The 27,332-nt window shown below is 45.6% G+C and overlaps 13 protein-coding genes across 13 annotated transcripts; 8 read left to right on the top strand and 5 right to left on the bottom strand.

Annotated features, from left to right (window-relative positions):
• Positions 1–158: 158 nt before the first annotated feature.
• Positions 159–1,762, top strand: F5Y00DRAFT_257456 (uncharacterized protein; the record flags this gene model as incomplete). The annotated part of the gene is made up of 3 exons (XM_048010560.1): positions 159–385; positions 1,471–1,621; positions 1,685–1,762. The coding sequence occupies 3 exons, from the start codon at positions 159–161 to the stop codon at positions 1,760–1,762; spliced, it is 456 nt and encodes a 151-aa protein (XP_047869363.1).
• A 2,143-nt stretch (positions 1,763–3,905) lies between these two features.
• Positions 3,906–4,473, top strand: F5Y00DRAFT_270616 (uncharacterized protein; the record flags this gene model as incomplete). Its single annotated transcript, XM_048012643.1, has 1 exon — positions 3,906–4,473. The coding sequence occupies exon 1, from the start codon at positions 3,922–3,924 to the stop codon at positions 4,471–4,473; it is 552 nt and encodes a 183-aa protein (XP_047869362.1). The 5' UTR covers positions 3,906–3,921.
• A 388-nt stretch (positions 4,474–4,861) lies between these two features.
• On the bottom strand, positions 4,862–6,792 carry F5Y00DRAFT_257454 (MFS general substrate transporter; the record flags this gene model as incomplete). The annotated part of the gene is made up of 7 exons (XM_048010559.1): positions 4,862–4,881; positions 4,951–5,124; positions 5,185–5,267; positions 5,322–6,042; positions 6,127–6,235; positions 6,316–6,498; positions 6,574–6,792. 7 exons carry the CDS (start codon positions 6,790–6,792, stop codon positions 4,862–4,864), a joined length of 1,509 nt encoding a protein of 502 aa, XP_047869361.1.
• Positions 6,793–7,520: 728 nt separating this feature from the next.
• F5Y00DRAFT_270610 (alpha/beta-hydrolase) lies at positions 7,521–8,837 on the top strand. Its single transcript, XM_048012642.1, has one exon. It carries the CDS (start codon positions 7,697–7,699, stop codon positions 8,606–8,608), a length of 912 nt encoding a protein of 303 aa, XP_047869360.1. The 5' UTR covers positions 7,521–7,696; the 3' UTR covers positions 8,609–8,837.
• F5Y00DRAFT_224666 (uncharacterized protein) lies at positions 8,484–9,593 on the top strand. The gene has a single exon (XM_048006043.1). It carries the CDS (start codon positions 9,208–9,210, stop codon positions 9,388–9,390), a length of 183 nt encoding a protein of 60 aa, XP_047869359.1. The 5' UTR covers positions 8,484–9,207; the 3' UTR covers positions 9,391–9,593.
• A 245-nt stretch (positions 9,594–9,838) lies between these two features.
• On the bottom strand, positions 9,839–10,704 carry F5Y00DRAFT_101279 (uncharacterized protein). Its single transcript, XM_048003784.1, has one exon. The coding sequence runs from the start codon at positions 10,484–10,486 to the stop codon at positions 10,154–10,156; it is 333 nt and encodes a 110-aa protein (XP_047869358.1). The 5' UTR covers positions 10,487–10,704; the 3' UTR covers positions 9,839–10,153.
• Positions 10,705–12,797: 2,093 nt separating this feature from the next.
• Positions 12,798–13,929, top strand: F5Y00DRAFT_270605 (putative sulfonate biosynthesis enzyme; the record flags this gene model as incomplete). Its single annotated transcript, XM_048012641.1, has 2 exons — positions 12,798–13,687; positions 13,770–13,929. 2 exons carry the CDS (start codon positions 12,798–12,800, stop codon positions 13,927–13,929), a joined length of 1,050 nt encoding a protein of 349 aa, XP_047869357.1.
• Positions 13,930–14,169: 240 nt separating this feature from the next.
• F5Y00DRAFT_270603 (uncharacterized protein) lies at positions 14,170–18,339 on the bottom strand. Its single transcript, XM_048012640.1, has 6 exons — positions 17,633–18,339; positions 17,149–17,577; positions 16,887–17,089; positions 16,345–16,833; positions 15,093–16,276; positions 14,170–15,009 (listed from the first exon to the last, which is right to left on the bottom strand). The coding sequence occupies exons 1-6, from the start codon at positions 17,883–17,885 to the stop codon at positions 14,571–14,573; spliced, it is 2,997 nt and encodes a 998-aa protein (XP_047869356.1). The 5' UTR covers positions 17,886–18,339; the 3' UTR covers positions 14,170–14,570.
• F5Y00DRAFT_101252 (uncharacterized protein) lies at positions 18,011–18,968 on the top strand. Its single transcript, XM_048003783.1, has one exon. The coding sequence runs from the start codon at positions 18,446–18,448 to the stop codon at positions 18,908–18,910; it is 465 nt and encodes a 154-aa protein (XP_047869355.1). The 5' UTR covers positions 18,011–18,445; the 3' UTR covers positions 18,911–18,968.
• A 1,658-nt stretch (positions 18,969–20,626) lies between these two features.
• Positions 20,627–22,118, top strand: F5Y00DRAFT_224659 (2-amino-3-carboxymuconate-6-semialdehyde decarboxylase). The gene is made up of 3 exons (XM_048006042.1): positions 20,627–20,777; positions 20,834–21,529; positions 21,589–22,118. The coding sequence occupies exons 1-3, from the start codon at positions 20,728–20,730 to the stop codon at positions 21,956–21,958; spliced, it is 1,116 nt and encodes a 371-aa protein (XP_047869354.1). The 5' UTR covers positions 20,627–20,727; the 3' UTR covers positions 21,959–22,118.
• Positions 22,119–22,501: 383 nt separating this feature from the next.
• F5Y00DRAFT_270599 (putative monocarboxylate permease) lies at positions 22,502–24,284 on the top strand. Its single transcript, XM_048012639.1, has 2 exons — positions 22,502–23,620; positions 23,694–24,284. Exons 1-2 carry the CDS (start codon positions 22,609–22,611, stop codon positions 24,023–24,025), a joined length of 1,344 nt encoding a protein of 447 aa, XP_047869353.1. The 5' UTR covers positions 22,502–22,608; the 3' UTR covers positions 24,026–24,284.
• F5Y00DRAFT_257446 (uncharacterized protein) lies at positions 24,238–25,021 on the bottom strand (the record flags this gene model as incomplete). The annotated part of the gene is made up of 3 exons (XM_048010558.1): positions 24,238–24,385; positions 24,468–24,762; positions 24,868–25,021. The coding sequence occupies 3 exons, from the start codon at positions 25,019–25,021 to the stop codon at positions 24,238–24,240; spliced, it is 597 nt and encodes a 198-aa protein (XP_047869352.1).
• Positions 25,022–25,130: 109 nt separating this feature from the next.
• F5Y00DRAFT_224654 (MATE efflux family protein) lies at positions 25,131–27,109 on the bottom strand. Its single transcript, XM_048006041.1, has one exon. It carries the CDS (start codon positions 26,768–26,770, stop codon positions 25,319–25,321), a length of 1,452 nt encoding a protein of 483 aa, XP_047869351.1. The 5' UTR covers positions 26,771–27,109; the 3' UTR covers positions 25,131–25,318.
• Positions 27,110–27,332: the final 223 nt, after the last annotated feature.

The raw sequence follows: 27,332 nt of genomic DNA, 5'->3' as shown, positions 1-27,332 counted from the left end.
GTTTAGGCACAGGCTTTTATATCTAAGCTTTAAGTTTTCTATAGAACAACAGACTAGTTTCCAGGTCTTTGGTTCTACTTCTTAAGACACTGGATTTAATTAGCTAACATGTATTTCACTGCTTCATATATCTTCATTTCTCAGCAAATCTCAGCGCCATGGATTCAGCCAAAAAGACATATTCGCCTGGTACACAAGACCTTAGGATATGCAACCAACTCAAGGTATTCATGTTTATTGCCACGATGACCATTCAAATTACCAAATACTTTCGCGTCGAAAGCATGACATTACCTCAGGCGCAGCATAAGATTTGGAAGTATGTAGCATTGGCCTATCAAACAGCAACTGACCGCGAACCTAATCCCCAGGAAGTTCTCATCAGGTAAGCAAGAGATCCAAGTTATGAGGCAGCTTGCGAGGGCTGGTTGGAAGCCCCTACTTACCTACCTAGTTACTTGAATCTTGCCATGTACTGAACCATGTCCTATAATCTTAGATCAACACTCCATTGTTCGACTTCTCGCAATACTGATCCTGACGGGTTGCACCTCACCATTTCCCACAAAAATGAAAATCAGATCAAGAAGAAAACACACGTATCGAGTCATGGTTACGTGACGGATGCCACCAGTTTTAAGTTGGGAAAAGTAACCCATCGTGAAGAAAAAATGGACTCTTGTCGAAAACGAAATGGACAACCAGTATGGCCTCAGAAAGTTAAAGAGCTAGAATTTAAGCAACAAAAAGACATACTTGTAAACGTTATAAATGTTGCTTATTGTTACCCTTTTAAATCTTGAATGACATTTTTATATGAGCAATACTAGGTAGTTCGGCAGTAGCTGCATAGTCCAGCCACAATTGAGAGTCGCGCAGGCGTGATTTCCTAGATTAGTGGTAACATCGTTGCTATATTGTTTAGATTAGTATTATAAGAACTAGGATCCAGCTATTGTTTATATATTCGTAGATGCAGGCAGCGACTGCCTTATTGTATGAGAGCCGGAGTCACTGTAGCTACGGATCCACATTACTCCTTTTCTCCCTCAGAGTTGTCCTCAACTCTCTAGTTACTTTACTACCATCCTGGATCATTATTGCGTACGATCCTCCTGGTCCTGACGAGTGAGCTGTTGTGTGCGTCTTGGTGCGGGACTTGACGGATAAGGTTAGTTTTGGCTTGCGGGGTCTTGGTTGGTGAGGTCTCTGGTGATGTCGACTTAACTGGAGAGGTTGTTTCGGTGTGTGGCATTGTGACATTTAAACAAGTAGTAAAGGCGTATGCGGCTTGAATACCTAATAAATTGGCAGAAGGGGTTGATTACTGTTGAATATACTGGCAAGGCGGTAAAGCTGGCAAGGTTGGCTTTACTTATCTCAAGTGACCTTAAACTAAAGATTTGAAAATTGGTTCGGATGAGTTCTCTTACCATATCATAAAGAAACCTCCCTATTAACCCCACACAGTCTTAACATTACAGTGGCCAACCGCGTATACATCCTCGCGCCCCAGTGGAATCCAAGCGTGGAGAGTCAGGCTATCGGTCGGGTGTCCCGGCTAGGCCAAAGCAAGCCCGTTTCGGTGACGCGGTACATCGTTCGAGGAACAGTGGAAGTAGTAAGTGCATACACGAGAAATCTGGAATAATCTACTGTGACTGGTTACTAAAACCTGGGCCAGAGCATGCAGTCTCGACAGGTACGGAAGGTAGATCTTGCAAAAGTTGGATTTCAGGACGGCAATCTAGACAACTCTTAATACGTAGGTAGTAAACGCATGTGCTTTGGAGACCATACACGTAACTTCGACTTACAACTCTACCCTGGGTTCCGTATGTGGTTGCTATTGTAAATTAAGGAGCGTCTGGACAGTAGAAGGGTTACACCTAGGTGCCTAAGAGATCAACTTGGGAAAAGGGGGCTTTTCAGAAACACACTACATGAGGTCATATTACAAATTACCTAGCTTATTTTATCAACGACACAGTTAAGGATATCTTGATTATTAGGACATTCATATCAAAATAATGTCTTCAACATTTCGAACTAAATGTTGAGCGGTGAATTCCGTGGGACGTACTATTCTCTTGAGCAATGTCGCTCAAACCAAGTACCTAGGTACGTAAATGAGTCTGTCGACAAATCGGTACCAACGAAACATCGCAACTGGGCGTACTACCCAACTTTTAGTTTCGGCATCTCATCGGGTTTTCTTTGATACCGGAATATGTGCTCTATGCTCAATACGAAGAAGCGTAAGCTCAAGTAGCATAGGGATCCAGTTTCACCTTTCCCCCACTTGTGCCAGCCATCAACTAGACTAACATATAGCTGCGGAGTATCTATATGCAAACCGTTAAGTCCTAAAGTAGCTGGGTAGAAAAGGAAGATGGGGCACTCTGGACAGTAGTCACGAAGTTGACGCGTGTCCAACCTTACTCCTGAAGGCAGGTAGCATGCCAATAAGCTTCATATTGTCCGCACCAGCGAGTTCGATGAGTCAATTCAAGCCAAATAACTGTAAAGACTTGACTCGATACAAGTCAAGTCAAATAAAATGAAAATGAGGCTTACTTGGCCGTATCGTGGGTTTGACTTGAGGCACTTACGGTATCGATATCGGTAAAAGTCCGGGTAATAAAATCCGCGGGGTCCGATTGGTCAGAGTCGGGGTTTAAAACACCAAAAGGTTATCGTGATCTTAAAAAAGACGATTACAGATAGCCTCATTACCCCTCGTACGTATCAGGCTACGTACCCCGATACGTACTTACAATAAAGTTATCTTAATAGCTTATTACGTCAATTATGCAAAGGTGCTAGAAAAGACCCTGTAATTACCTTAATATAAAACGTTGCCGATTATACAAAGAAATATTGTCTGATAGTTTGCCCTAAATCGACCAATCATATCCCTTAGATATATACTAAAGTGGGCCTGTATAGCCTCAACTTATTTGCTTAATAGGCAAATAAAAAATTTTTATACCTGACCTGGGCAAATACCCCGAAAAAGCTATCTACCCAAGCCAAGTCAAGTCAGGCCCGAGTCAAGTCAAGCTTTTATTTGATTTGTCGAACTCGCTGGTCCGCACTCACGATGGATTTGTAATACACGGCCGGAACGGCTTTTAGATCGTCGCATACACTTAGACTTATTGATATTAGGAAACTGGACCCTTCCCGTAATGTGCGGTGGTGGTCTCGTTGGGGCGAAAGCGGATAGCGAAAGCGATTTACGGTCTTCTATAAACGAAGGCGCCACACAGGACTACGTACGCAGTGAGTGGGGCAGGAGTAACTGGTTCCCGACTCGTTGTCCCTGGCTTACAACATAGGCTTCAGAAACTTAGTAGTCACGGCACTAAAGAGGGCGGTTACAAGGATGCCAACGCATATGTTAGAAGTTGAATCAGCTAGGCTTAAAGAGAATAAAGTGACTGGTTCATAGATTGTAACTTTCTTTGTCTTGGCTAACTAACATGACGATAGACTCCACATAAAGAAATAAACAATCGTAGGACAAACTATTCGGTTTGTAATTTCTGAGCAAATAAAGAGGGGACAATCGAAAAAGAAACCCAATTAAAATATTTATGTCGTGTCCAGTGTCCGTGAAACATGTTTGAGTGCAGTCAACAATTTGAAAATCTCAGTATTTACTATCACATCTAAAGTTACAATAACAGAAGCACACTTGCGTGATTAATAGGTACCTATCCTGTATAGGCGTATATATATATAGATCTCTGGTAGATCATAAAGTGCTAGAGGTTCCTTACTATATATTAGATAATATTAGCCCGGCGCCGAGTGGGGTTGTTTTGTGTCACTACCGATAATTTTATGTCCGCATCCCGGCCGTGGGTCCCACTTTATCTTTCCGCAACTTGAAACAACATCTTACCGCGAGTCGCAATGGAGTCTGCTACTGAGAATGAACGAGATGGAGTTCTCTACTTCGCCTATGGTTCCAACCTCTCTTCAGTACAAATGCGCGAGCGATGTCCTAGGTCTACACCCATCGGCCTTGCGTATCTATCCGGCTGGACATGGATTATCAATGAGCGGGGTTATGCGAATATCGTGGAGGACAGGACCAAAGCAGGGGGCATCTACGGTATTATCTATCGTCTACATCCAGATGACGAAGAATGGTTGGATATGAACGAAGGTGTTCCGTGGGCTTATGAACGGCGATTTATCGAAGTTGATGGTTTGGCGACTACGTCTGCAGCAAAAGGCAAAGGGGAGGGGAAAGGTGAATTAACGGATCAAGAAAAAGCGTCTGAGAAGATTCAGGCCCTTGCATACATCGACTTCCACCGAATCAGACCGAGTCATCCGAAAACCGAATATATTTACCGCATGAACAACGGTATCGAGGAAGCGATGGTACGGTGGGGATTACCCGAACAGTATGTTGATTCCGTTATAAGACCATCCATCCCCGCCGGGGGTAAGCGATAAATTTAAGAACACGGTAGTTGCAAGTAAATCTTTAGCACGTCAATAGCGAATCGTTAATAATTAAACCCAACTATAATCTACCCAATATGCTCCCGTATTTCCCAGTGTATGTTATGTCCACGTAAGCGCCTATATACATGCATTCTCTTCCCAAGACAATAATCCCCATTAATACGAAGATTGAAAAACCCCAATGACTCCATCTCCACCCAGTTCGGATATACTGGTATATACTCCCTGTGTACATGTACAAATAATGCCCCAGGTAAAGAGAACCTAGAGTAGATTGAAGTCCCAGCTTCAAGTTACAATCGTCCTCTGAGTAAAATACAATCCATTCTCATTTGAAGCCCGGCGAGTAGACCCATGCGATATACGCGTGAATAGCTTAGAGGGTGTAGAAAAAGTCTGTTATAATATGGCTAGTCAGTTTGTGTAACGTATGACGGAAGCAACATGAAATACAGCTTAACGTACCTGGGTGATAATCACCAAGCTCCTCCATGCTCTTGTGCCTTAGTTCATTGGACTTCTCTGTGTATTGGTTTTCCACCTTCTTCTTGTTCAGGTAGCCCAGGTAAAATCGAAGAGACACTGTCGAGACTAGCATCATAATGGACATTCCCAGAGCTGCTGAATTACCAACGCTGTCTATAAGTAGGAGGTCAGTAAGATGTTATCGGAGATCATTCTATTATAAGATTGGCTTACAATATGGGGGGTCCTGGTAAGCCTGGTTTCCAGAGATAGCAAATAAATGCGGGAATACATTGAAAAACGCCAAAACCGAACCCCTATTTGCAGGTTAGCTACTAAGAATCGAGACGGTGTGTAAACAGGGTTTATACCTTCGAGTGTAACCGATAAAGGACATGGCAGCCCAGGACATTTGTAGCACAGTGGAGGGAAAAATAGAGAATGCAATTAAGCATGTCGCGGCGAATCGAACTTCTTTGTTTGTAACCCAAATCAAGACTGCGTAGCCTATTACTGCCGGAATGAGGGAGACTGCTTGGACAACTCCTCGGGCGTTCGTCTTATCGGCAATCCTGCTAAAGAATAGAATCCCAATGCAGCCACTCACATACACGATGATGCTGAATAGTTGAGCGTTGACGTCGTCGTACCCGAAACCTGAAATTATATCCGGGAGGAAATTCGATAGTGACGACTGGCAGAAGGAGCCTCCACAGCTGGTGAGCATGAAGAGCCAAAAGTGTCCGTCCAATAATACCTTCCAGATCTGTTTGAATTCCACGCTTCCCTCTTCCGTGTTGTGTGATTTGGCGCTCCTCTGGATGATATGTTGCTTCTCCTCTTCGGTAAATCCGTACTTCAGGTGCTGCGGACTACTCGGCAAGAAAAAGAATACGACAAGAGAAAACACCATAGGCGCGATACCTTCGATAAGGAAAATCCATCTCCATGCCCTCCACCCATTGACGCCGTCTAAGCCGGTATCAATAGCATAAGCGATCATGCCGTTGAAGGCACCGGCAATGGTGGACATAGAAGCAAGGACGGCACCTCGGGTTGCGAACTCAGAGTATTGGTACCAAAAGGAGAGATCTATAGAAGGACTTTGAGTTAGGAAACGAGCCACGGGATAAGGTGTATGCGCCTAGGTAGGCTGCTAAGGGAATATCAACGTACAGAATACACCGCCCTGGACGAAGGACTCGGCTGCTCCAATCAAAAACCGAAGAGCCAACAATTGTCCGCTGTTCGAGATGAAGATGGTCATAACAGTCAAGAAACCCCACTGTTAAAATGAAAGATAGAAATCCTCGTTAGCCAAGTGCCAAATTGGAAGGGTAAAGCTGGAGTCTGTGTATGTCTTACCACTATCATGGCTCCGCTGAACTGTCTGTTCGGGTGAATTTTCTTGATCAAGAGCGTTCCCGGGAGCTGGAAAATGATGGTTGCCACCAGAAGCACGGTCGCTGCATTCGAGTAGTCCCCGGGAGAGAGCTTAAGTTCGTCACTGAGGCCGGCTACCTTGGCATTTCCGAGATCAGATTTGCCCTATACGGCAGTTAGTATACACTACCGAGTATATAAGGGAAACCCTACTAGCGCCTAGTATAATGTGCAACTAACCATCGTAGCGAAGAAGTAAACGCTCGATAAGAGCGGGAGGATGAAGATGTCGAGTTTCCATTTTACTCTACGAGAAAGCTTTGGATCAATCTCTTCCTCCACTTCGCCTTCCTTGGGAACATCGTCCATACTACTGGGAGTAGTCGTTTGTAACAAGATGTTCTCGCGGTATTCCGTTGGCCCTGCCAAGATCTTGTCCGTAGAACTGTTGTAAGCCATCTTTGCGAAGATGGTATAAGTGTGTTGAAGGTTGTGGTGAGATGAAGAGAATAGAGTCCGAATGTAAATGCAGATGTTTACAAGTGGGATGTCTTATAAGTGTCATCCACAACCCGAAAAGTTATCCTATTGAGCGTAAGTCGCGTTTCAAGGCCCCAGCGCTGGGCATTGCAGGGGGATGGTGTTTCTAAAGTAGGTCTCAAGTAGGCGCAGGCTGAGTTTACGACGAAGACAGACTATGGGTATAGTCGTCGATCATAACCCTTTTAGTATGAGTTCTTTAGTATAATACAACACCAAAAAAGATGTTGATGCCATCACCTACCTATCTAGCCTATCTTCAACCATCAATGACCATGTCTCAAGGGTCGTTGGAGTGAAACCCCTCAGAGCATTATGATTTATCACGAGCGGCTGTTTGCAAAAAGCAGCTATTTGCGATTTGTTACCAATAGTCGCACAACCTCCGCGTCATTGTGCAGTGAAAAAAGCTGTCGTACAACCCGGAAGCCAAGAGCGCTCCAACCCGGCTGAGGATTGAGACTCAGCCTATACGTTCCGCTATTGGTCGACTGGGGTATATCGCATGGAGCGAAATTCGCTTTTGAGCGCCGGCTCCGCGGCTAGGATCTACAGAGATCCGAGCGAGATTCGCTCCACCTTGTTCACCCATTGAATCTCAGCGGAACGGAGCACATGTCAATATGCCGGCTGAGTACAAAACATAAGCCGCGCGCCCAGAACCGAAAGGAATATGGGGGGAAATGGATAGGTTACTTACATCCGCATGCAAATCTATTTCCCGATACAACTCTTGGCTCTATCGGCCGTATAACCCAAGAGGTATCTACAACGTAACATACGTACACACACGCACAAACTTATATCCCACACAACATACAACATGGACAAACTATTGAATGCTTCGGTCGTACCACTAAAGTTCCGTAAGAATGCGCTTCTTACTGGTCATATTCCATATAAGTCACTTGCCTCAGATCCACGCATATCTTACACGATTTACGTGCCCGCTGAGGCTTACAACCAACGCCACCCCGACGGAGCTGAACCGGGACCCAATAAGCTTCCTCTGTTAGTTTCCGTCCACGGAACTAGACGTGACGTTTTTAACGTTTACGATCTAGTCCCCCTCGCCGAATCTACCCCGTGCGCCGTACTCTTACCGTTGTTCCCCACCGGCTTAGACGGACCCAATGATATCGACTCTTACAAGCTATACCAGTCTAAAACCGTTCGTCCCGACCTCGCCCTACTGTCAATGCTAGATGAGGTGGCAACCAGGTGGCCTGCCATCGAGACCGATAAAATCTTTCTCATGGGATTTAGCGGTGGTGGTCAGTTCTCCCACCGGTTCTTGTACCTGTACCCCGAGAGGTTGGCTGCCGTAAGCATTGGTGCTCCAGGCCGTGCCACGTCCCTAGACGAAGACCAAAACTGGCCAGCAGGTATCAAGGATGCGGAGAGCGTCTTCGGGAAGGCCGTCAATAAAGAACTTATCAAAAAGGTCCCCATCCATCTTGTAGTTGGAGACCAGGACACCGAACATCACGGCGGCGAGGACTTCTGGGTCTGGGTGAAGGAATACATGAGCCAACCAGGTGGCGGAGAAGATGGACCGCAGACTATCGAGCAAGGAAGACTGAAGACTATCCAGGATCTACAGGACTCGTGGAAGCGCGAGGGTATCGAGTCAAAGCTCGACATCGTTCCAGGAGTGGCTCACAATGCTCGTGGTGTTCGCAGCCTCGTACTGGACTTCCTGCTACCCCAGATTCAGAAGAAGCTCAGCAGCTAGACGGAGACATCAGAACACAGCTTCGATTCTGCTTTAGCTGGCCGCGATACTTATTTTTAGCATGATTCCACGTAGGTAATATGGGTGGGCCTAACTCCACCATTGATAATATCTATCTATCAGGTAGCTACTATGTGTGAAGTCCGAAATTACACCAGGTAATCCTAGTGCACACGTGTTGGTTCGAGGTGGATTTTTACTTCAAACGCTGAATAGACATTATTAAGAAATACTAAAATGGCAATGGTTTAAGCGTACTTTTTTTATTGGCTTAGCAACCCTTCCTCCTCCAAAACAACTTTATCACAATAGTTTCCCCCTTTTCTCCTGACTACATCATCATCGGTAGCGGCACTTCCGGCCTCGTTATTGACGACCGGTTGTCCGAAAACCTCAACGTTCAAGCCTTAGTACTCGAGGGCGAGAAGGGCCTTCCTATCGATCTTAGGGTCAACGTCCTAACCCTTCGGATATCTCTTATGGGCTCTGAAGCTGACTGGCAGTAGCTAGCTTAGTCCCCTCTTATAAGAAGCCGTATATTACACTTATACCCCCGCCAGATCAAGCCACGCTAGACCATCTCTAAATCGACTGGATTAATGCCGAGTATCGTGGCACTTGGGGCCCTATTAAATTCTTCCTCCCAGGCATCGTCGAGTCCGTCCTCGGGTAATCCGATTGGGGGTTACAGCAATACAGCGACCGTCGGTCCGGAAACAAAGACTCGGAGCTACGCTACTTTAACGTACGGTACTCCTATTACCCAAAGACCGAACATATAAGATATCTCAGAGGACAAGGTCCAGAGAATATCTGCATCGTTGATGCTAGGTACTGTCTTCCCGCTTGTCCCCCATGGTAATACCCTGTCCTCGGTTTATGCCGTTGCCAAGAAGGCGGCTGATATCATCAAGGGCTATCGATGCCAGCGGTCTCAACAAGTCAAGTCAAGCAAGTTTTTACTAAAAGCTTGGCCGCCCCCAAGCCAAGTCAAATAAATGAATTTTTTTATTTAACTGACAATATTTACGGATTGGCTTGGGTCTCGGAGCCGGAATAATATTAATCAGATAGCGCCTCTTTCAAAAAACATAAGCCATAAGATGGCGTTATTTCTAAGAACATAAGCCATAAGATCCACATACCTAGCCACAACAAGCTACAACAAACCACTTATCTTAATATTGGATAAGGGTAGGAGTATTTATTTATAATCTACCAATCATACCACGTAAATATATATATAAGTAGGCCTGGACATATAAAATATATCTGGGTAATTGGTCAAATAAAAAAAATAAAAGCTTGACTCATTCAAATATGCTAAAATTAGGTATTTGGCTAAGTCAAGTCAAGCCAAGTCAAGTCAAGTCAAATAATTATTTGACTTGTTGAGACCGCTGATCGATGGAGAACATGTGCCCTGGTACTTGCAAACGATATTTGCATGTGTAACGCATCAATAGATGGCAAATACACCAAAAGCTATCGCTATGAGGCGCTTTATCCTAATTCCCTTGCCCCCCACCTTGCTCCTCTTTCTCTTTAGCTTTTCCCGTTCATCTTGTCGAAATAATCAAGGAGACTTTTGATTGTCGGTTCGACGGTATGCAGTTGATTTAATGCATCATCGATAACACGCGATGTATTGTCGTTAGTATTGACGAGCCGGGACTTGGCATTGTTAAGCTCGTCTGTTGCGAACGGCATCCAGAGGTCAGCTGCGTTAAGCGTATTTTCCTTTTCCGCATCGACAGGCACAATTAGCCGAAGATCAAGATCACGGACGTAGTCGACAAGTAGGAGTATTTGTTTTAGGTATTCTTTTGCGCCATCTTTATCTTTGATGGTGAATGTGGGAAATATCGGTTTCTTCATGTTGGAAAGTTACGTCAAGGTATAAATAATACTTTGTTCCTCGCTCTTTTCCCGTATTGCTATGAAGGAAGAGTTAAGTGTCGTTGGGTGTAATAGATCTATGGAAAGGAGTTATGCCTTAAAAGCTTTTATACGCGCGAGAATGGCTCACGTATCACTTACATCGTACATGATTCTTGAGCTTTAGGATGCTCTAAGGCAACAAGGGTGAATAGGAGGTAACTAGATACTATTGAATACAAGATTGCACTTGCTTATTACTCAGTTACAACTCACTTTTCGCGTGAATCTTTAATATTTAACAGTCAGTTCAGTATCCATCTCATCTATTAGACTCTTAGCAACGTGGAGTTGAGGTTAGTGAATTATAATCAAGTGGTAATGTGATATATTGTGTAACATGAGTGGAGGTAAAGGAACCCCCATCTTCAGCATCAGTCCAACATGTAGTAAAGCCAATAATGAACAACAGCGAGTTCGACGAGTCAACTAATAGCTTGACCTAACTTAGACTCGACTTAACTTGGCTTGGGCAAATCGTAAATATTTTTTTATTTGTATAGCAGGTACGTATATTAAAGATGTACGTATATATTTTTGACAAAGGTAGGTATGTAATTGGTGTATCCATTGTGGCTAACGTGGCTAAGGCTGTGGCTTTATAAGGGCATTCAAATCAGTCCGAAGATATAACCAGGTAAGCCCTGTAAGCCAATATACCTGACTTGACTTGTGGTAGGTCAAGTCTATACGGTTATTTGACCTGACTTGACTCATCGAACTCGCTAATGAACAATGTAACCACCAATTTCCCAGTACGAGAGATCTAGCGGTATCTGAATTGATGTGTTTGCCTGGCATGTTCAGGATTCATCCCAAGTCTCTACAATGTGTCAATACTCTCAGTCATCAGTGACTTGCTAGGGGTACGTGTTAATCAACTACATAGACCTGAAATCAGATAATGATCTCAAGGATCCATAATGCAGGGTCCTTTTGATTTACTCCTTGTCCAAGCGGCGGGGAATCTACGGTTATTCTACCTGGTCCCTGGAATGGTTCCAGGTGTGCATGGCCAAGGGGAATGCGAAAATCGGCTGGCAGCTGTCATGGCCACGCCAGCTTCTTGCGCCACAAAATCAAAAATCATAATGCGTCCATATTGTTCCTTTCATAGACGGCGAGCCGATACTAACACGACGTCGTAAACGCGCCCAATGTTATTACTAAACTGCTTCAATTTGGTAACCAGTGTACCTAGGTAACTACACCCCATAAATGCTGGGCACGAAATGAGTTCTTGGCCAAACTCAGGACAAAATGGTGAGACGCAAACTACCTAAAGCTATGTATATTTGATGCCTGTTTGAAGTATTCTAGAATAATATTAGAAGCAGATTCCCAACTTATGCCTTCACATTTGTTCTTTTTGGTCGGGATCATTTCCAATAGAATCTTATGCACCCTTCTACTTTTAGCACTACGGCATATGTCCTAGTCCTTATTCCGTACGATATCTCGTTCTAATCTACCTAATGCTTGCTTGCTTGGCAGGTCAGCATTAGGAGTTCTGGGGTTCTGTTAGGGCTATAAAGGTGCCATAGCGGCATAGTTCTTATGTAGGTCTGAACTGCGTCTTGTGGGGCTGTTGAATATCGCGCTTATTCCGCTATCAAACACGACAGCAGAAGTAGTTGTCTTCGCCATTTTGGAATGATTATAGGTGTTTTGAGATATGTTGAGATAATCTTACATATTGACAACTTGAGGCTTTAAAAAGGGACCTGTTAAAAGACTCAAAACATGCCACGATACGTACCTGAGGAATAGTACAAAGGTCAGGTCTCAACCAATCAGATGTAAGTGGATAATGTACCGTGTCTCTCTCGCACTTGAAAACACAAGATCAAGAAGAGCGAACAAGAAATCTAATATGTACCAACATGTAAAGGAAGATTTCCCTCGATATACCGAGGGAGGGGAGTTGTTGTTCCTGTGTTGATCATTCCCATCCTAGTAAAACTACCTAGATACTATGTAAAATATCGACTCTTTGACATCATATGACGTTAACCATAGCATTATCGTGACGCTATCTCAGTTCTACAAACAGGACAACAGCAAAACCCGCAAGTAAACTTGCCAATTCAAATATGATATATGATAAATCAAATAGACCATATGAAATATAGCTATTGAGCACCTTTAAACCAAATTTTGTAATCTCTGACTGAAGTCGAAGTCGAAGTCGAACTATTAGAGAGAACGAGAACAACAACCAACCACTAAAGTAAAAACATAATTTCCTAAAATGGCAACTCCACTACGCTCCCTCACGGCCGCAGGTCTACGCTGTGTCCGCACGGGCAAATCCACCAGCGCAAGTCTACCTAGGCCTATGCCCATCACCACCACTAATAACATCCCATCCCGCCCCTTCACAGCAACAGCAGCAATCGCGTCGTCGCCACCGCCGCAACCCAAGATTCTCCTTGAGGATCGAGACTCCGGGTTCGGGTTCGTGCGGCACAACTCGCCGTCGCCGAAGCCGCGTACCCGCTCCGTGACCGAAATCCGGGGACCGTACTACACCGTCATGGGCCAGCGATACCTCTCCGACGTGCTGGAGACGATGGGCACGCACGTCGACGGGCTCAAGTTCGCCGGCGGCTCTTTCGCCCTGTTCGCGGAACGCCCGTTGCGGCAGCTCCTCGACCTGGCGCACGCGCACGGGGTGTACGTGAGCACGGGCGGATGGATCGAGCACGTCCTGGCGTCGAGCGGCGGCGACGTACCAAGCGCCGTCGATATGTACCTGGCCAAGTGCAAGGACCTGGGGTTCGACGAGGTCGAGCTGAGCACGGGGTTCCTGTCGCTGCCGCCCGACGACTGGCTGCGGCTGGCGGAGCGCGTGCAGAAGGCGGGCATGGAACCCAAGCCCGAGCTGGGCATCCAGTTCGGCGCCGGCGGCGATACCCCCGCTGCGGAACTGCAGAGTATCGGCACGAGCGACCCGAGTAAAGTGATTAATATGGCGAAGCGGTTCGTGAAGGAAGCTGGTGTCAAGCGCTGTATGATTGAGAGCGAGGGCATCACGGAGAATGTGCAGAGTTGGCGCACGGACGTCATCCAGGCTATTCTACGAGAGTTACCGCTAGAGAAAGTCATGTTCGAGGCGGCTGATCCGGAGGTTTTCAACTGGTGAGCTTTTACTATTTATTTGAGACCTTCCAGTATACGTACGTGTGGTTTTGGAAGCTGACTGACTCTACGTTCCGTGTAGGTACATTCGGGAATTTGGCGTTGACGTCAACCTCTTCGTTGACCATTCTCAGATCGTCCAGCTGGCTGGACTGAAAGCTGGCATCTGGGGCAAGAGTGACACTTTTGGCAAGATTACTACTTACAGACCTCCGGATAAGGTGCAAATTAACGGGATTTGATAAATAATTTCCAATATTGCTCTTTTGTTTTGTTGAACAAGACCATCTACGAAAGGACCGCTTACCATCGGCCGATGCTGGGTTTACAGGTCAAATGGGACGGGGCCGTTTTCCCTTAATTTTACGTTATGGACGTCTATGAGAGTATTTATTTACGCTGATCAATGCTATCCCGGGTCAGAGTAATAAATACCTAGGTTAGGTACCTAGGTACCTGGCTTCATGGGTTGTGGACTTCACTATTGAGGATATTATTATGTTATATTGACTCAGCTGTGAATATATACTCATGCTATATACTCATGCACCCACAGGTTTAAAATCAGGGTTGAGTCTACCCGCATCTGCAATGTCCCTGGAGTAACCCTTTATGCACAATAAAATGTAGCCGTATGACGCTGGAATCGTTCGATACCACATGCCACACGAGACCCTTCTCTCAATTTTACCCCATCGAAAAGGTCAGAATAGAGGCGACGATGATGCCAGAAACGTAACATTCGGCGTTATCGTATTTAGAGTGGCATTGCTTAATATAAAAAACAAGATGCTTTTCGAGTTCATGACCCCATACCTACCAACTAGTAGAGTACACTTTCAAAATATGTCCAGAGCCAATCGGTGCCCACCCCCATTGAACCTCACGGTTCGGGGAGATCAACCATACACCTACTCTCGACTGCACTTATCCACCGACCCAAAGCAGCAGCATGTGAATGTTTCAGATGCTGGCGGAAGTGATCCGCCCGATAAAATTGCTTCGCTGAGTTGCATTCTCCAAACTTGTGAACCTCTTTCACATGATTGAGACGGTCCTCCCAGTCTTGCTCATTAGCATACATTGGCACGCCCTCCCCGTTCCGAGGGAAGTCTTCTCCGCAATACCCGCACGTATCAGATATGCCGAACTTGTTAATGCTCTCCTGGAAGACATTCATATAGCCAACGTTTAACATGTTCGAACAAGCCCAAGCGTGTCGTCGAACGTGGAGGCTGTTCTCGTGCCTCTCAGCTTCGTTCTTTGACTTAAAGCGAGCGCCACAGAAACCGCACTGATACCGTTTCTCTGCTTCATGAGCACTATTGGATAGTCAGCACGTCTCGAGAGCTTTTAATTAACAGTCTAGATTCAGATAGGCTTTGGCTAGAATTACACCTCTTACCTTAATTCTTCCATATTTTCGAACTTCTTCGGCTTCTTTGGGCAACACTCGCAGAGGAAGAAACCCGGAAGGCTATCTTTGGGAGAAGCGGGAATGTTTATCGGACGTCGTTTATTTAATGTCCTTGGGAGTTCAAGGAAGCTCTCATTGCTGCTCTTGTGGTGCAATGAAGGCTTATGACCCGTCGATGGACTCAAATAGTCGGGATGATCACGAGGGTTAGGTGGGCTTGTTCCATAGAGTTTCGCCATCTCAGCCAAGCTATCCCCACTTCCATTCCATCTGGTCGAACTACTGGTACCATAAGCAAATGAATAAGCCGAAGACATTGGAGAGCCTGGACTGGCTATCGAAAAAGCTCGACTCCGTGCGTCTCTGCTGTCTAACATGCTAGAAGAACTTCCATTTCGCCGGATAAAATTCACATCTTGTAAGGGGGATCCAGCCCGACGCTTCGCACTGGATCGGGTTCTTAGTGGGACTGAAAATCGACCTTGAGGCTGTGTTAATTTGTGAGGCTGAAAGTTTGGAGGTCTCGCATTAAACGATCTATGGCATTCGGCGTCATCAGTCCCTAAATACGATGAAGGAGATAATAGTGTCTCTCCCCTGGACTGTGTGGTTGACAGTACTTCTCCATCATAGTAAAGACGCCTTAAATATTCGACGGAACTGACGGTATCGTATGCCCATGCTTCACCGAGAAGAGCTTTCTGTGCAAGCCGATAGTACTTGATGAGTCTTACGTCCATATTTTGAGGCTCTTCCTCGAGCGACCAAGTCAATATTAGAGGGTCAAATGAAGCCGATGTTGCGTCGAAGAGTTCTACCGCAAGCAGAAGGTAAGTTGAGTAGGTTTGTTTCGTCTCCGACGTGAATTGAAATTCCGGTTGGCTCTCCAGAAATCTAATGGTTCGGCGGACGTAGGATTGGATCCAGAGGCTATAGAAAGCCGATAGCCACCATCTTTTTTCATGAAGTCGGTTCTCTTTTCTGAATATGACTTTCGAGAGCTCGTCTGTAAAAGCTTTTATATTGGAACTCAGTTCCTGAAATGGTCGAACACAGCATACACCGGACACACAATCATCGTGCAGCTCATACGTCAAATAGCCGCCATCCTGAAGCCGTAATATATCGATACAATTCCTAAGACACTTAATAGCTAGTGGAACGGCTTGTGACTAAAGTTGTAAGTGAGTGTTAACGAAGAATGTAAATGATAGAATGGGTACGTAAACTCTCAACCTACTTGACCATACTCCGTTTCATAGGTAATAGCAGCTTTGATGACGTCGAGGATGTGTTCCACGGATTTGACAAGCAGGATTTCTTTCGCTGAAGTGATATCAATGAGGCCCCAAGCTATATGAATAGCGTTTGCTTCGACATCGTGCCTAAGTGATAGAGATGTGTTCGCCGTGATAGCCATAGGCGAACATAAAATCTCAAGCACAACTTTTATGTACGTGTCGCCCTTGGAGACGAAAACATTGTCGAGTCGATCGGAAGCGTCTTGAAGACATGAACCAACGCCCATGTCTTCCAGAATATCCGGTCCTCCTGTTGTTTGATTAAAGATAGAATTCGTATCGACCACGCCATGGGCATTGGACTTGGGACATAAAGAGATGCGTGGCATATGATCCAGCAGGGTACCGCGTTTGCAACCTATAGCTTGCCATCGTGAGTTATTTGTTCCGGACCTAGGGCACGCTTTACACGGTTGATCGGGATCGCACTTAGCATAAATTAGCACTTATATTGATCATGAAGTTGTAACGATTGACATACCTTCTTACGAAGAAACTTGCATCTCCAACAAGCCCCGACGTCTTTTAATGTACGAGACAATCCAATCCAGGAACCATGTCTCAATGAAGAGGGTACTGGTCGTGAAGCCATTCGGCTCAAGTCTTGCTCGTCTTCTGAAAGATCATGATATTGTGGGGTTTCCAAAGAGTTATTTTTTACACCTCTCAGCGAACTAGTATTTCCTATTCAACGATGAGTATTGGATAATGTCCTACGAAAGGTATATCTATTGGCTACTGACCTAAGTTCAAATCGCTAGATGATATATCCATATCCATATCCATGGCTACGTCAGTATGAAGGAAAGGGGATGAGCTGCTTGTATCAGGAAAGTTTTTAGGTCGTCTTCTTGTGGTGTTCCCAGGTATCCAACGAGACGGAGGCAGCGGAGGCAAAGAGTCCTGATCTGTGAATGGCGCTATGGAATCCCGAGTCGTCCTTAGCTGTTGCGAATATTGATCAAGGTCCTTTCCAAAGCTCTTCTTTTGGAGCCGAATTGTCCGAAGAGAGTCATCGTAGGAATATTGAAGGTCGAGTTTAGCTGCAAGAGCTTGGATGGTATTCTGCTTAGACAAGTCGCAGTTCTCGATGTCATGATGGTGAGCCGATGGGTTATTCGCAAACAACACCAGGGATGCATAGTCGTTTAAAATGATTGGGTTATTCATATCTTGAAAACTTAAGCCCGAGGTAGGGTATATGGGTCATATCGGGTCTAAACTTACCCAATACCTCTTCACTACCGGACCGCCTCCGCTCAATACCACTGTTAGCCGTGCCACCATAACCCGGCGTATTTTCACACACAGTGTCGATTGTAGCGGAAGGGATATCAAACTGGTGAGAATTCGGGTCTCCGATTAGCATGTCGATTTCAGCGGAATCCTCTTCTATAAGATCCATGTCAAAGAGAGCCCAAGGCGTATCTTGGAGGTCCTCCAGACGGAATCCTTCTAAAGGTATAAGATTATTCGCCATATTTGGTGAATTGAAGCTCTAAGATAACTTCGATGGGGCCCATCTAAGAGATTGCCTATTAACGATGGCATTAACAAAACACTTTACACGGTTTCGAATAGGCAATGGCTATCCGGAGAGACGGCCTAGAGACGTGAAGACGATGAAGAGCGGTCGGCTCATAGGGCATTAGGGTAGGTAGGGCTACCGTAGGGCTGACAGGGCTGACAGGGCGGACCGCTCCATTAAGGGGTTAGCGTCGGTCGGCAACATCGTAGGGTCGCGAGTCTTCATCCAATCCAACATTGCCATTATCCGATTTATGTACCCACTGCAGCCCGTTTGTAGAGGCGGTCCGCCCGTAGACATGTAGCGGTCTTGAAGTACACGATATGAAGTGCGATATGCCTGTTTATACTGGTCATTTGGTTAATTATTTCAGATTCCTTCACCGTCAGTCACCGACTGTCCACCTTATCCAGCCCAGGTAAACACCAGAGGTAAGGAAGCTGTTGTAGCATTACGAAGATATGGCATGTAAATTGAAAATGGCCGAAATATAAGGAAGCAACTCTGCTGTAATGAAGCCAGTTCCAATCCTTATAGTATTTCTCATTTCCTCCAATTCATATCTACTATTCATTATCATGGCGTCGTACGTACGAGATCCAAGCGCGTTGCGAGGTATCGGAGCATGGGTCCAGTTCGTTGACGCTCCACAGACGAACGCCTCCTCTCTACAAGAGCTGGATACCGAGTACACAGAAGTTCCCAAGAGAAATGGAGACAGCAATGATTCGAAGATCAAAGCATGGGTATCAAACTTTGACTTGAACTTCTGGAATGAACCCGATAAAATTCTAGACGATAGATTAGAGCGTTCGCATTTTCAGAATCAGACCTCAAGTGGTGTTATAGCCCGAGCATCACCTCTCTCGGAGAATGATACGCAGTCAACCATCTTGGCTCTAAGCTCAGACTACAATGCCCCGACTTGCAGAAACCCCTTGTCAATAGGTCAAATGGGACATATTAGCGAGCAATGAAGACTGGGCCGAATTCTTTTCGAATTAAGTCTTGCATCACTGCCAACGGTCAATAGGAAACTTGAGGAATAGAGCATTCAGTCGGCTAATGCATTTGGCGGATTATGTATGGATGTCTATTCAATTAGACATGACGACCCTATTGTCGAATATAGGTCGCTCAGGTGTTCGTTCATGCAAGTCAAGGCAGCTGACATGAGGAGTCGGTGTAGATTAAGATGGAAATTGGGGGTGGGAGGGGAGGACATTATGGATTGTTTAGGAGCAGGCGACCCCTTGTCCTTGATTCGGGGCGGGCCGGCAAAAAACAGCGGTACGCACGTGCCACGTGCATGTAAGCACTTTGCATAGTACCGATGTACCATGCATAAAAGGGAGGAACTGTGCATATTCATAACTTAGATACTAAGATTATATAAGTGAACGGTACCTACAGCAGTGTAGCAACCAATGATGTAGATGGGCACTACCTGCTAATTACCTGCTAATTTCAGTATTAGGTACCTGTTTACGAGCTACCATGTTAGGACCCTTCTCATGTAAAACTTGTCCCAAGTTAAGATTACCTACCTCATAGCTCCCACTTCACAACTAACATCCCAGGTAGGTGGTTAGGGAGGTAGAGAAGCCCAAGGTACCAGAGTTGTCCGTCATTAAGCCAAGTAGGCCAGTGACGGCTGGCAACTTCAAAAGTGAAAACATATCCGCTGACAGGTAGGTACTATTAATATACAAGATCTAGTCCAGCTATAAAGTACAGACTACTCAAATATTTAGTATTATATAGTAGACGATGATATGTAAAGCTACATAGCTCTACCATTTCTTCAAATAAGTCAAAGAACCTTAGCTACCTAGGAACTGATTTATTAACTGGATAGTTGAGAATTATTGATATTGTACTCAAATGTGATGCAAGCCATGATGTACGTCGTTCCTAATGCAAGGTACCCATGGCTAATTTCAAATACATACCTAGCGGCCAATGGAGAATAATACAGACTCCATGACAAGATAACGGTGAACAATTCCGGAACACATAGGTATATCGCTACTTAAAAAGTGAATCCGACGGCATGTGTCCTTAGAAGCCAGAAACACAAGTACACACCCTAAATACTAGTATTTACAAATCAAGACTATGAAAAGACTCAAGATATACCATGTCAGGAATAGTGAAAAGGTTTTAGCTAATCAAATTTAAACGTACAATATACCGTGTCTCCCTGGCACTTGAGGATATATGTCCAGTATGAAAGCGTGAGAAATTAATGACAATGTGATGTGGGTTTACTATTCCCCATGGTATAAGAAACTATAGCCGAGTGGATTTCTACGTTATCTAAACATGACGAATCATTATTAAGGCGGGACTACATGTATGAGAGTATTCTGGGAAGCAAGATAGGTATAGGAGGCTTAAGCCAATCCTACGGGCTTAAAGTCCCACAGGAGGAAACATATGATGCACGGCACCGTTACTCGCGAGCACGGATTCGGCCTCCGTAGCGGGAACGATTATACCAGATTTAGACAAGTCTCCCGCTATACTTAGGAACGGAGGCTCGCTCTTAAGTATAGCAAGGAATATGATCGGATACCGAAATACCGATTGCAACTATACGTTATGGCAGGCTATCTATCACACGTCCACTTGATAACAACTATATATACGGCCTCATATGCTACTTCCTTCTATTTCTCTATCTCTTCACGCCGCGCCTTTTCTTTTTCATTTTCTTCTAACGAAACTCAATTAAGTCATTAACTTCCATTTTGGGTATCGCAACTCTTATTCCCGGCCAGCTCCGAACATCATGGCTCCACTCGTCTCTAGCACCAACAGCTCAGGTCTCATCGACACTCAGTAAGATACGACCCAATAAACTAAAAGAAGCCATGTCAGCTAAAAAAACTCAACAGTATCCATATCACCACCCCAAGCTACTTAAAGGTTATAAGGGATATAGGAGGTGATCCAAGTGGCTGGTCAACTCCTGTTTGGAAATTAGAAGATTGTGTACGCTTCTGCGACACCATTGGGGAAAGCTTCTCTGTCCTTTCCGTTTCTGCACCAGGTCCCGCCATTCTTGGTCCTACTGAAGCAGGTAGAAAGTTGGCGCGGACACTCAATAATGAAGTGTGGGAAGTCTGCTCCAGGGCAAAAGGTCGGTTTGGCTTTTTTGCTTGTTTACCGGACTTCAACGACGTTGAAGGAACCCTCGAGGAAATCAAGCACATATTCGAGACGGAGAAAAAGGCAAACGGGGTTGTTGTTATGACCTCGTACGGCGAGCGGCTGTTGGGAGATGAGCACTTCAAACCCATCTGGGAGTCACTGGAGAATTACAAGGCACTCGTTTTTGTCCATCCCACTGCCCTGAACATTACGCCAGAAAAGGTGGAAGGGTGGCTTCCCGCACCAGTTATTGACTACCCTCATGCTACAACAAGAGCCGTCGTATCACTTCTTATTTCCGGAATAGCGACCGCTTGTCCTAATGTTGACATAATATTGAGTCATGCTGGCGGAACGGTCCCTTTTCTTGCGCAGCGGGCTCTTGGGTTCCTTGCCGAGCCGGCCTTCCAAAGCCAATCCCACACCAACGTCACTCAGGCGTAAGCATTTCTATCCTTGTCCCAACCGCATATGATTATAAATTAATGTCGAGCTTTAGGAAACATGCTCTCGGGCGCTTCTACTACGACGTTGCCCTTTCCACAAGCACTCCGCAACTCAAGGCACTACTGGCCTTTGCCTCTCCATCGAACGTTCTCTACGGTAGCGACTACCCATACGCGTCTAAGCATATTATTTACGAAGACCTACTACGGTATAGCAATTTTGTGGCCAACGAAGAGGGTAAGGATATTAGACCGGCTCGCTTGAGCGAAAACGCAATAGCCCTTCTCCAGAAGCATAAAGCTGAGAACACTATTCTACCCGTGTCTCGGGAGGTTGGGGGCTCAAAGGAGCCGGAATTTGGATTGGAGAGTAACCAGGTCGCTGAACAGGCAAGACATCAGCTAGCCAAGTTTGACAGCTAAATATTCGGGCTTTATCGTTGAAGATAATAATTCCATCCTATATTCTTCAAGAAATTTCCCGGTCTTAATAAAAGTATGTTAATGAGAAGTCCCTTGATGGACTCGTTATAAAATATTAAAGGGGAGTTTTTCGCCATGGGTAAGTCTTATAAAAGTTGACAATCGAAATTAAGTAGGTAGGTAGCTATTAGGATGCCAACCCACTGAGTTCAATGGCCCTGTATTGAAAATCATGTGGATAGGTAAAATAGCTTATAAGCGAAGTACCGAAAGGTATAGAGATATGGTAAAATACATGGTGGTGGGACTTCCGATACCACTCTATAGGCCCCAGTTATTGCGCCTTTCCATTGACAACTACCACTCAATTACAGAGAATCTCCTACGAGCCCATCCAGATGTATCCTTCCTTAGAGATAAGACTACTTCAAGCTAAATATATAAAAATTCGCTATCTTGAGCTATATAGGTGCTACAGTCATTGTTTTCTTCCTAGATAAATGCAAACTTATGTTTATCCAACTTCTATTATTATCTAATACCCCCCTTTCTATTACCGAAGATTTCTTCCGATTGTTGGAGTTAGGTATCGAAGCTTCCGCAATACACATTACCAACTTGTACCCAAAGTTATTTTCAAATTCTAGACAATGAGACTTCATACTCGTATTTTAGGATTCTTCTTCCATCCCATGGTCGAAGGTGATCCAGGCCCGCCCCCTGATGGTGGCTCTCGAGCCTGGCTTCAGATCCTTGCCGGTCACCTCATCAACGCTCTTACGTGGGGATATTCCGCTTCGTTCGGCGTCTACCAATTATATTACACAACTACATTGTCACTACCCGAGTCGCAGGTGTCTTGGATAGGCTCCCTCCAGGTCTTCCTCACGTTCTTCGTGGGAACTCTCTCAGGACGCTCCGCCGATGCTGGGTATGCACAGCACACAGCTCTACTCGGGTCGATCCTGATTGTGCTCGGAACATTCATGACAAGCCTAGCAACGACGTATTGGCAAATCTTCCTCGCTCAGGGGTTGTGTACAGGACTCGGCATGGGCATCTTGTATATGCCGGCCATAGCCGTCATCAGCTCATATTGGAAGAGAAACAAAGCGATGGCCTTAGGACTAGCTTCCTCCGGGAGCGGTACTGGGAGCGTCATATTCCCTCTTATCGTACAGAATCTTCAACCTACTATTGGTTTTACTCGAGCTGTTCAGGTTCAAGGTTATATTGCTCTTGCGTTCGCAATTATCATCAACCTCCTACTCCGACCACGGCTCCCGCCTCGTAAGTCTGGTCCATTGATTGAATGGTCAGCGTTCCGAGAGCCAGTTTATATATTGTTCACCATTGGCGTATTCCTAATGTTCTGGGCTCTGTACTTTTGTTTCTTTTATATTAACACCTACGCTACCTCTATCATTGGCCTGGCTCCTGAAGCGGCCGTGAATTTACTCGCAGTAATTACCGGCGTCGGCATCCCAGTGCGACCCATTCTAGGTTTTGCTGCTGATCGATACTTCGGTGCCCTGCCCACTCTGATCATCGCTCTTACTATTTTAGGTGTACTACTCTATTCTTGGATTGCCGTCCATGCCGTGGCTAGCTTATATGTTTGGTCCGTATTCTATGGGCTCGCTACTGGAGCAGCTCAGGGGAGTAAGTGTTTGAGTTTCCCCTCCAAATTGTGTCTCTCATCGCGAAATGCCGCTAATACTCTGGATCTTAATAGTTTTTGTAGCAGGGCTCGCATCATTAACTACAGACCCTAGTAAGATGGGAACACGGTTCGGGATGGTATGTTCTATAATAGCATTCGCATCGCTAGCAGGTCCTCCAATAGCAGGTGCGTTAATTCAAAGTGAGAATGGAGGATTCACGAAAGCGCAAATCTGGGCTGGAACCGTGACCCTTGCTGCTGCGCTCTTTATATTTGCTGCTGAGTGGAAACAAATGGTGATGTCCCGCCAGATCCAGGGCTCAGAGAAGCTTCATAAAATGGATCAAGGATATACCGAAGCAGTCGTAGTGGAGGTAAACAGCAATGAGCAGACTAAGGCCTAAATCCCTCCCATCTTCCAACGATGACAAGTTATAAAAACCAATGGCAACCCTTGGAAATACGTGGTAGAAGGCTTTCGCGCGGATTGTATTGGATATAAAGCCGGACATTGTACCAAATATCGTGGAGTAAAAAGAACGTATCACTTACTCGCAGTTACTTCAGCTATAGGAAATTTGATACACTCTCATTCTACTCTAGGCCCCTTTAAAGCCTACTCTTCACATCCTGGATTAGGGGTTCCATGGCCATATACTTCCAGAGGGAGAGAAAAGTCCGGCGCAGTGCAGCCAGTGTACGAATTCGCGTCCGTGGTGCAGTCGGGATTTAACGTTGTCGATCCAGAGAGCTGATAGGAAATTCTAGAAAGGGGGGATATTAGCATCATCGAACACTTCCCTTCATACAACTGAGTGAAGCACACTAAAGATGAAATATACTCACTCGCATGTACCCCCGGGGCTCGTGCAAGGCCAAGTCTGGTTGATAGCGAAATGCCATCCCGGGCTCCCGTGTCCCCATCCGGATTGAAAGTGCGTACAGTTCCAACACGTCGGGTCTGGAGTGTTCTCCGACCCACATTTAAACCAAGTAGTCCCATCCTTATCCTGCCACTCGCCGTCCTGCTGCTGTACTATGAAGCCGCTGCACGCTTGCCGCCATCCCACAGGGTTTGCCACAAAAAAGGAGACGGTCGCCATGCTAGGGCGTGGGGGGATATCTCCTGGATGAGTGTCCACTAAAGTAGAAAGAGTTAGCGAGCGCTATACAATACCTACCTACATATTAACTCGAGGGTCAAAAGCTATTACGCGTAGCCCAAATAGCAGGAAATCGAGCTTACATTGGCCGAAACTAAATTCCGTGATTTCAACAACTTGTCGTGAGCCTTCCTTAATAGAACATTCGGCTGTATTAGATGTAGATGCTTCCGTAGCGATTCCTATTGAAGGAATGCTAGAGGCCAAGGCGAGAAAAATGAAGAAGTACGCCCTCATAATGAATTCACAATGCATCTTGCTTCTAGGAAAGAAGGGTTCTCTAGTAATTTGTTTAGTCAACGTGCAATCTCCTCAGTCTAGAAGCAGAGTTACACTCTACGCTGAACAATTGCGTTCTGCATGATTTTCCCTTCAAAGGCAAATAACATGTATATCACCATAGATTCCATATTTTGCCGCCTCTGTATTTAAGGATGCCCGATTCGACCATCTCCGAAAGGATTTATCCAGAGTTGTATTGCAGCTATCGCAAGTCCGTGACGCCGATATATAGTACCATATGTAAATCATCACCTACATACCCTCTCTTAGTTTTACGCTAGCTACGCAATCCTGCCATCTCAAGGTCTTCATATAGAGCCCCTCAATGATCGCGATCAACACCATACCGCCACCAAGCCCGGTCCAGACACCATTCAACTCCAAACCTAGAGATCCCAGCTCTAGCCATATCGTCACGGGGACGGTGGCTATATAGTTTACGACAAGTACCACCCAAGCGGCGACGGATTGGCGGCCAAGCCCACGAAGTATGCCATTCGTACAGCAGATGATGGCATCTATAATCTGGAACACGCCAACGGCAAGCATGGTTTTGGAGACGAGGTCGCCAACTATACGGTCCTCTGAGAAGAATACTGAAAGGTACTTTCGCAGAGAGAAAATGATCAAGCCGTCGGTACCGCCTACGAGCGCACATACTACGGCGTATAACACGGCGGCGCGCCGGGCTCTCGCAACAAGGCCGGCTCCAATGAGATGGCCAATACGCGTACTTATCGCAACCGATATAGAAAAAGGGATATGCCAGGATACGACCGAGATGGTCATCAAAACAGACTGTGCTGCCAAATGATTTGTACTGAGATAGGACGTGCTAAAAGTTAAAATCTCAGAAGCAGCCCATTCTCCCAAGTTGACCGCAGTACCTGCAACGGAAAGCCGCACCATAGGTCCCCAATTAGAGAAGGCATCCCGTGAGAAGCCGCCCCAGCACTGATGTGACCACTTCCCAGTCGGTAAAAGTATATAAGCAAGAAGTAAGACGGGGCGAAGATTATTAGTGAGAGCAGCTCCCAATGCAGCACCGTCGAGGCCCATCCCAAGTTTAAAAGCGAAGAGCCAGCTCAGGAACGCATTGACGGGTGTGCATATAAGAATGGCAATCATGGCGCCTCTAAAATCCCCCTGAGCTTGGAGGAATCGCTTGCCGGCTTCAAACGACGCATATCCGGGCAGGCCAACCAAGCTAACCCACATAAACTTCCCAGCCATGACAGCTAGATGATGCTGCCGTACAAAGATGGACAGCACCCACGGAGAGACAACCCAGAAAGCACCAATAGGTATAACGGCCAAGATCATGAGGAACCACATCCGCTGGACGTGCAGCCCAACATTTAAAAGATTACCAGAGCCATACGCTTGGGCGCACAGCGTATCGAGAGCAGTAGCCATGCCCTCAATCGTAGCGAACCCAACAATGTTCATCGTGGTCATACCAAGGCTCGCGGCAGCGAGGGCGTCTGCATTAATATGGCCCGCCACAAAGGTCGTGATAACGCTATATGAATATTGGAGAAGGTAAGTTGCTATAAGTGGAATAGAGTACTGCGCGAGAAGCCATAACTCCGACCCCCAGCTATCGTTGGTAGCAGATTTCAACGGCTGAGAATCAGATAATAGCGGTGTGGATTCCGTTTGGCCATCGTGAGCCGCCTCATCGTCTCGTATGTCCGAATCCATGAGTTGTGCGCGTCTGACTGTAGAAGTGAGTGATAGTCAAGAAAGTAATATAAATGCAGCGAAAAGAAACCGTTTACTATGTACTTGGGCTAAAAACACAGACATATTCTGGTTAAGGCTTTAAAAAAGAGAAAGAATTGTCAAGGTGGAGTATGAAATACTGAACAGCTATTGGTTGTTAACCAAACCATACATGATAGCTATCTCTCGGTATACCGGGAGTCTAACGCCAATATGTCGTGCAATTTACTCATTCCAATAGAATATAGAAATAATAATATGTTCATGTAAGCCAAATGCTAGGTATATCGTTTGCCAGAACTAGCTACGTAACGGTTGAACAAAGAAAAATTGAGATTATTCTATTCGCCAATTCCTCACAACGCTAAAAAACTATCCTTGTCTAAAAGAAAGAAGCTCTCCAAACGCAGGTGACCTAGCTAGGAATGTTCGGGATTATATTGGACCGCTCCGGCAGGGTCTCTCGAGCTTCACCGCTAATCTCCGGGATAGATTTCGGGTTTAAACCTCTTGCTGGTTTCGGTTCCGTGAGCTTGCCGAG

Source organism: Daldinia vernicosa, assembly GCF_022497035.1.
Source record: "Daldinia vernicosa strain CBS 139.73 unplaced genomic scaffold F5Y00scaffold_3, whole genome shotgun sequence".
NCBI lineage: Eukaryota > Fungi > Ascomycota > Sordariomycetes > Xylariales > Hypoxylaceae > Daldinia > Daldinia vernicosa.
This window is presented reverse-complemented; position numbering and strand designations above follow the sequence as displayed.

Coding starts and splice junctions, on each gene's coding strand:
- F5Y00DRAFT_270610 (XM_048012642.1), top strand. CDS start 7,697: ATGGACAAACTATTGAATGCTTCGGTCGTACCACTAAAGTTCCGTAAG.
- F5Y00DRAFT_224666 (XM_048006043.1), top strand. CDS start 9,208: ATGCCGAGTATCGTGGCACTTGGGGCCCTATTAAATTCTTCCTCCCAG.
- F5Y00DRAFT_101279 (XM_048003784.1), bottom strand. CDS start 10,486: ATGAAGAAACCGATATTTCCCACATTCACCATCAAAGATAAAGATGGC.
- F5Y00DRAFT_270603 (XM_048012640.1), bottom strand. CDS start 17,885: ATGGCGAATAATCTTATACCTTTAGAAGGATTCCGTCTGGAGGACCTC. Junction 17,578..17,632: donor CGGTAGTGAAGAGGTATTGG/GTAAGTTTAGAC, acceptor TAAGTTTTCAAG/ATATGAATAACCCAATCATT. Junction 17,090..17,148: donor ATCTAGCGATTTGAACTTAG/GTCAGTAGCCAA, acceptor ATCGTTGAATAG/GAAATACTAGTTCGCTGAGA.
- F5Y00DRAFT_101252 (XM_048003783.1), top strand. CDS start 18,446: ATGAAGCCAGTTCCAATCCTTATAGTATTTCTCATTTCCTCCAATTCA.
- F5Y00DRAFT_224659 (XM_048006042.1), top strand. CDS start 20,728: ATGGCTCCACTCGTCTCTAGCACCAACAGCTCAGGTCTCATCGACACT. Junction 20,778..20,833: donor TCAGGTCTCATCGACACTCA/GTAAGATACGAC, acceptor AAAACTCAACAG/TATCCATATCACCACCCCAA. Junction 21,530..21,588: donor CACACCAACGTCACTCAGGC/GTAAGCATTTCT, acceptor GTCGAGCTTTAG/GAAACATGCTCTCGGGCGCT.
- F5Y00DRAFT_270599 (XM_048012639.1), top strand. CDS start 22,609: ATGAGACTTCATACTCGTATTTTAGGATTCTTCTTCCATCCCATGGTC. Junction 23,621..23,693: donor TACTGGAGCAGCTCAGGGGA/GTAAGTGTTTGA, acceptor GGATCTTAATAG/TTTTTGTAGCAGGGCTCGCA.
- F5Y00DRAFT_224654 (XM_048006041.1), bottom strand. CDS start 26,770: ATGGATTCGGACATACGAGACGATGAGGCGGCTCACGATGGCCAAACG.